General features: G+C 36.4%; 1 protein-coding gene across 1 annotated transcript; it reads right to left on the reverse strand.

The window, feature by feature from the left end:
• Positions 1 to 2,451: 2,451 nt before the first annotated feature.
• On the reverse strand, positions 2,452 to 6,484 carry LOC149846609 (Acyl-CoA N-acyltransferases (NAT) superfamily protein). The gene is made up of 8 exons (XM_089991823.1): positions 6,434 to 6,484; positions 4,512 to 4,614; positions 3,955 to 4,034; positions 3,490 to 3,816; positions 3,212 to 3,288; positions 3,056 to 3,098; positions 2,851 to 2,919; positions 2,452 to 2,747 (listed from the first exon to the last, which is right to left on the reverse strand). Exons 1-8 carry the CDS (start codon positions 6,482 to 6,484, stop codon positions 2,715 to 2,717), a joined length of 783 nt encoding a protein of 260 aa, XP_089847949.1. The 3' UTR covers positions 2,452 to 2,714.
• Positions 6,485 to 7,201: the final 717 nt, after the last annotated feature.

Here is a 7,201-nt window from a genome sequence, read left to right on the forward strand (position 1 = left end):
CATCACCTGAACAATGTTAAAATGTGCCTTCTAGTTTCTTTTGTAGCTTCACTTCAGCTGTTGATCTAAAGTTTTGATTTAGCGAAGGACATTTGGTTCTGTTTAACTTTTTAGCTTTTCTGAAGCATGCCTGCTGCGATGCTGCCTCGGTAGTCGGTAATGTGTTGGCCGAACATTATCTTGAGGGAAAATCTTGTGATATATATTTTTTTCTTGGGGGGATATTTAGGGAAAAAATAATGGCATGTCTAAGATTTAAAATTTTAGATGTAGAACAGAAACTTCTTTGAAACACAAAAGATTGAAACCATGATAATGCTGCAATAATATCATGATAAATTTGTGTTATTTTGAGAATATCACGATTTTATCATTTTCTGAAATATCACAATAAAATTGTGATATTTTTAAAACCTCGCCAATAAGATTTGAAATTATGATCAGAAATAAGGATTCCTTCAACAATGTGAAACAGCCTGCTTGAGACTTTTCATTTTGATTTAATATGGGTTTATGTTTGGTACTACCCACGGCACCACACTATCCAATACTTCCATTGCTTTCCTAAATTTTGATTGAATGCTTTTGTGAATGACACTACAAATGTATATTTATTGTTGAGAATGGTTATTGTGCTGCCTGACCGAACGGTTTATCATTAAGTTTTCTATTGAATAAACAATTATAAACACATCTAACAGTTGAGATCTGATATAAAGCATAAAACACCTAAAACTATGATTTTTGGATGGCCTTTAACAGAACCAAAAGGGGGCAGCACAATCCCCATTCTCTTTATTGTTTATCTAATAAAGCACATGCACCAAATTATATAAGTCTGATGTTTGGACAGGTTTTCAACATAATTTTAAAATCAATGACATATTGCACATAATTGCACCGTAAAATATTATCATATTTTATGTCTAATAAATCAGATTCAAGTTTTAATAAATAGACCATGCTAAGCATATATCTATAGGGTTTGTCAAATAACTAATTTATACAACTTTCTACTAAATGGTAACCTACCATCGATAATACCATACTACTAAATATAAGTACATCAAAAACCTTTTTCTTCCCACATTGAAAACCCAATGTTCACCTGCGATAAAACAATGTCTTGCGGCATCATCATTGGAATCGAGTATGGTGCTAAACATATAACCACTTGTAGGCAACGAACCGGGTCAGCTCGGATAAGCCTGACCTGAAGCTAATCCAGTTCAGCCAAGTCTGGACACGAGTTCAGGCTTGGCAGGGTAAATGAGCTCAGGCTCGATCAACCTACTGAGCTCAGTAAGCTCGACTAGGCTCAATAAAGCTCAATTTATAATTACGTATAATATATATATATATATATATATATATATATATATATATATATATATATATATATATATATATATAGTTTTTAATTTGAACCATTGATCATAAATCGATCAACATTTTAAATGAAGGTTATATAAAGGGTATTTGGTACCCAACATGAGTCAGCAAGGTTGGCCCAGGCTCCGGTGGAGCTCGAGCTGAGCTTGAGCATGAGTTTTTTTGGGCAAGCCGAGTTCAGATAAGATAGGATCAGCTCAAACCCGACTCGTGCATGCCTAACCGCTTGTGAGAAAGCAGAACTGTACGTTGATTTTTTAGACATGTTTGGATTCAGAGTCTCTTCCGATGTCTGAATCCCTATTCTCAGGGACAATGTGAACGGCTTCCATCACCGTGCGGGTGATGCCATCATATTTACTACTAGTTTTGATCTAAAGCAGTTTCTTCAAGTCATCGTCAACTTGGTGGATAGATGTAACGCTCATCGGTTTATTTTTGTACAAAGTGTGAGCTTTGGCATGGACGATTGCCCCGTTTTTGTGAAACTCATCCCAAATGACACGTTTACAAAAATATCGGATACAAACTTTGGTCTGGATGTGGAAGGAAAGGATCAAAGGAATCAATGTCTACTTCAGACTGCTTTGTTCAATTCATCCTTTGCAGTTAAGACGTTTTCTTTCCCCGTAATGAGCTAAAACTGCTAAAACTCATTATCTGGTTTGATAGGAACTAGTTTACTGATGGAGACCAGGTTTGAACTTCCATTCTCTACCAATTCTTTCCTTTGATTTCTCCACAATGCGGCAACAAGTCCGCCACCTATAACTCTTCTATCTCATTGACACAGAGTACTGCCACTGAATGAGAATTGAGGCAGGAGTGGGCAGACCTCAGTAGATCCCACCATGCAATAGAAACACTTTTCAGGCATGACAAAATTATAGTTTTGGGTTCAAGTACATAGTATTTGGTATGGCAAATATTAAACTAATACCTCCTCCATCCATGATTTATTCATAAATCTTATCAGCCATAGCATGAAAACCATCAGCTGAAATAAATAATAACAGCAATGTGGGAGGGTTAATCTTTTAAATCAGGCAAACATCCAAAATCACATACATTGCCACAAACATATACATGAACAGATATCATGTCAGTCGGTTACGTTCCTAATCATAATTGTATGGAATATTCATTTCATGTGAACGGGCTAATTCCTTCAGGTAAAACAAGATTTAGCCCAGATTGAAACTAATAATATACATATAGCAGTGGAAAATAATAAATGCCATTAGTAAAAACTCAAAATCTTCACATGTATCTAACACCTAGTAAAGCATAACATCTGAGATGCCCATGCTGCAGCATTAGGATCAACATGGTGCTTCGCCTGTACAGTTGTTTTCCTGGACAAAAAATCATGAACATCCGAAAGGAGATTGTTAAATCAGCATGCTTTCACAGTTTCCTTTTCCCCGCCCCCTGATGGAATAATGCATAATAGCATACCTCTAATTTTTCTTTGGCTTCAGGATGGAATGTTTTGCACAATATCTCATAACTCTTCTCAATTCCTATCTGGAAACAAAATCATGTAAACCATTAAAGAAGATAGGGGCAACAAGGCAGAACCTAAGATAAAATGTACACGCTAACAGAACATAATAGCCATTATTAAGCATCAAGTTCCTCAAGTGGTTGAAGGGTTACACACCAAAGGATCAACTCGTGAAGGTGAAATAGCCGAAATTGCATATCTGTTAAAACATAGTCATTAGTCCTTAAAGACAAAACAAACGTTCACATTCTGTTACTAATATCGAACAGCCAAAGGTTAGTATGATTACGTATCAAGTCCATTATTTGTTACCTGAGCTTGCTTATATAGAAATGCATGGCCGACACATTTGCCTTCTGAACAGTGAGCATAACAGCACCCATATGATTCTGTAGATGGAAAAGGAAAGTGTCTGATTCTGCTTATATGTTCAAAACGACCATGCAAAGTTCTAGCAAAACACCAAATGTAAATCATTACATTAAAAAGGCAATGCCAAGTAAGTCTGCGAATATGCTGAAGGTGACTTATTCCCAGTTACATACACAATGGAAATCAACTTATGAAAAATCATATGAAGCAATTTTCACCTTTCGAGCAATAAGCTCAATGAGTTGCATTAGGAACTTGCCTAACCCCTTCCCTTGCACGCAAGGCTCCAACTGAAGTTCATAAACATATACAACAGGTATTTCCTCCTCCGCAATAAAGCGATACTGCACAAAACCAACGACTGGGTCTCCGTCTCCCATCCAGTGGATTTGACATTCTTCTGAATCATTTCTCACAATCTCCTTCAAGTCTGTTCCACAACCTCTTCGGACAAATATGTAATGTGCTTCAGGTGCAACCATTTCTCTGCGCTTGATCTTCTCCTCAGCTGGCCATTCTGGTCCATATGGACCTTCCATGTTAGCCTGATCAAAAAAACTGCAATAACTTAGGCTGAGACTACTATTTAAATGAGTTCTGAGACTACTATTTAAATGAGTTAGACTAAGAATTTCATCGCCAGTTTTATGGATAAGCTAAAGTGAGAATAGTAGTATTAGTACCTTTAAAAGACTCTGAATATATTTTTTCATTGGAGAAGAAAGCTGCTCACCAGATCCTGACTCCAAATATACTGAAAGTCCTGGATATATGATAAGTTTGGAACATTATTATGATGCCGTGTACACTAGTAAACTTAGGATTTAGTACTTTGACACTAAAGCTGAAATGACTAAAATGACGAACAAATTCACATGATTTTTGAACCAACAAACAGAAGGGATAAGACAGATTGCAAAGAGGAAAAAAAAAAGATATCTTGGTTCTTTATTTTCTTTTCTTCTTTTTCCATTTGATCTCAAACACAAACTACTAAAGCAGCTGGATGGGCATGATGTGAGAAGAATGAAAACAAAACAACAAAAAAGTTGGTTACAATACAATATGATGATGGGGTTCTGAATTTGATGGTCAGATAACCAGATAGTTTACCCAAGGATTCTTGGATTCTTTTTCCGAACTTTATGATAGAATAAAACTATTCCCCCGAATATGTACAGTGTGGAGTTTATTGAAGCCACAATAAAATAATGATTTCCCATTGAGTATTAAAACTTACCATTCCTATCAAACTTCCGAAAGGGTGGAAAAGAAGCAAGATGGTCGGCTTCCACTGATGCAGCTTTTATTATACCATCAATCGCCTTTCTCTTTTCCAGAACCTACTCGAATCACACATACCCTACATCAGATTATGCCTACTGCTAAATGCTGATTTAGCTAGTACAACAATGTCTAACAATAATGTTGTCAGTAGAATGATAAATCTGCCATGCAATCACCTGTAACAAAAAATGACAACAACAAAGTAACCATAATCATAAAATTCAACTAAAATAACAAGCACAGAAACAGTGCCCACATAGCTTCAATCTTATATAGGGGAATAAGATTATAAACGAAAAAAAGGAAATAAATAAAGGAAAATCTAATCAAATGCTAAATATACCACCATGCCAAAACCTGCACACACGCATATTATATAGTACGCCATCCACATCTATATACAAGATGATCCCAGACACATAAAGTAGGCTAACCTTTTTGTCATGAAAGTGCAATCATCAATCGTGGAAAAAAAGTGAGTTGCTTCCAATATAAAGTACAAACTTTAATTGCCCATTAATTGGCCTCTCAGTCCTACACCAACACTATAAGCCACCACCGAACAAATACCTAACCACAGCAAAAAAAGAAATAGCAAAATGTAGCATATCTTGTTTTTGACAAAAGCGACAGCCATAGTATTGGAAGCCAGTCCCCTTTATATATTAGAGTTCCTTTACAATCAGAGGAACCACCAAGCCGTAGCAACTATAAATTTGAAACCCTACACAAACTTTACCCTGTAAAATGAATTCAAGGTGCCAATAACTGATCCTGAATGAGTATGAAACAGACCTAATGGCTGTGTTCCATACCTTGTAGCATGCTAGACAAGATACTGTTTCAAAGAGGGATTTCCCAGAAATTTATGGTCTAATATCTCCAGGATCCTATAACATGGCTATTTGCTAGGAAGGTGGTGGCTCCATAAATTCAACTTGATCATTTATACTCTGTAAAAAAGGGTATTCGGTCTCAGTGTGGATGCTTAGGGCAAGAGAACCTCGTCCAAGTCACTTGTTCTCTTTCTATTTAACTAGAAGCCAAGTAAGACTGAAATTGCACAATACTCAGAACAAAGAAATAGTTTCCCAACTTAGATCTAGTTCATTTGTAATGAACATGAAGGTGGGTGTGCACGAATTAAATTATAATTCAGTCTCCTGATTCATTTTAACTCAATTCACACTTCTGTTTCAGTTTAGCTTGTCGAAACATAAAACTAGTTTATTTCTGCAAAACAACAGTGTTGTACTGTCGTTCTGCTGGAACACATTGTAAATTCGGAGTCTATAAAGTTAGGCAATCGATGAACTCCTCTGATTTACATGCATATTATGTGATCATCTGTTACAATAGATACACTGAATAAGAAACACTATAGCATAGGAACGTTGAGACTCCAACGATAAAAGAGGTTAGCCAAGAAAAAGAGGAAAAACATAGAAATGATTCTTAATTTCTGGTAATAAAAATCAATTTATAAAGTTGGCAGCCACACTTCTAGTTTCATTATAAGAAAAACTCATCAATCTATCGAGTTATCAAAGACCATTATCACTGTTGCTTCTTAATGTAATTTAAGAAATAAAAAGCAGTAAAAAGTAACAGTTAGCTAGTAAACGGAGATTGCAGCTAAATATGGCACAAATTTAATAACCTCTCAGCTAACACCGCAAATAATAAACATCTAAAACGGGTGATGTAGGGAAGAGAAGAGACAAAATGGAAGGAAAGATACAAAACCCAAGTGGGGCATAAGTATTGCCAACGTCAAAGGTGGTGCATGATGCATCTCAAGCCCCAGCCAGTCACGCCACTCAGCCATGTGAAACGCATAAGATGGGGCATCTTTCTATAGAGAGAGAGAGAGACCTCTTTTCTCTTGGACTTCTTCTCTTTGTTGTGAAGCTTCTTGGTCTCCATGGCCGCTATTGCAATGATCCCTCCTGGTTAGAGCCTAGAGGCCCATCTTCACTCACACCCACCAAACCATTCTGCAGCCAAAGTTGAAAAGAGCTTTCAGCAGAAAAGAGGCCGCTGATAAAGTAGCGAATAAGAGGGCGAAGCTCAGGAAAAGGGAAAAGAGCCCAAGACTAAAGAACGGATGCGAAGAGTCAAGGAAAAAAGAAAACAATAAAAAGGGTAAAGAGTAAAAAAATCTTTTGAGAATAGAACAAAGGAAAAATGAAATTTCAAAAAGAAAACGAAAGACTTCAAACCAGTGGCGATATTTTTTATATTTTCTGGAAACTTTATAATTTTAACATGATATTTACGATTTTTCAGCAGCAATATCTCAGGATGTTTTTAATGACAAAGAAACCGTCACATGGAACTGGGTACACTTAGTTGAGGGCACGACGACCTAGCCTTAGGTAACCACAATAAAACATCTACAGCCCCGATGAGCCATTAAAGGCAATTTCAGTAGGGCAGTTAGACATTCAAAATTCAAATGGAGTTTTAGGGCACGTTTGCTTTGTCGGTCTACATATGAATCCAAATCACGTGAATTAAATTCATAGGCTACTTGCGATTCTGATTCTGATGGTAAATGAGAAAACAACTCTCATTTGCAAATAAGAATATTTTTCTCATGCTCCATTCCCTCATGTTTTTTTTAGATACGTTTAAAAGGGA

This window comes from Nuphar pumila, chromosome 2 (assembly GCF_984573655.1).
Source record: "Nuphar pumila chromosome 2, dmNupPumi1.hap1.1, whole genome shotgun sequence".
NCBI lineage: Eukaryota > Viridiplantae > Streptophyta > Magnoliopsida > Nymphaeales > Nymphaeaceae > Nuphar > Nuphar pumila.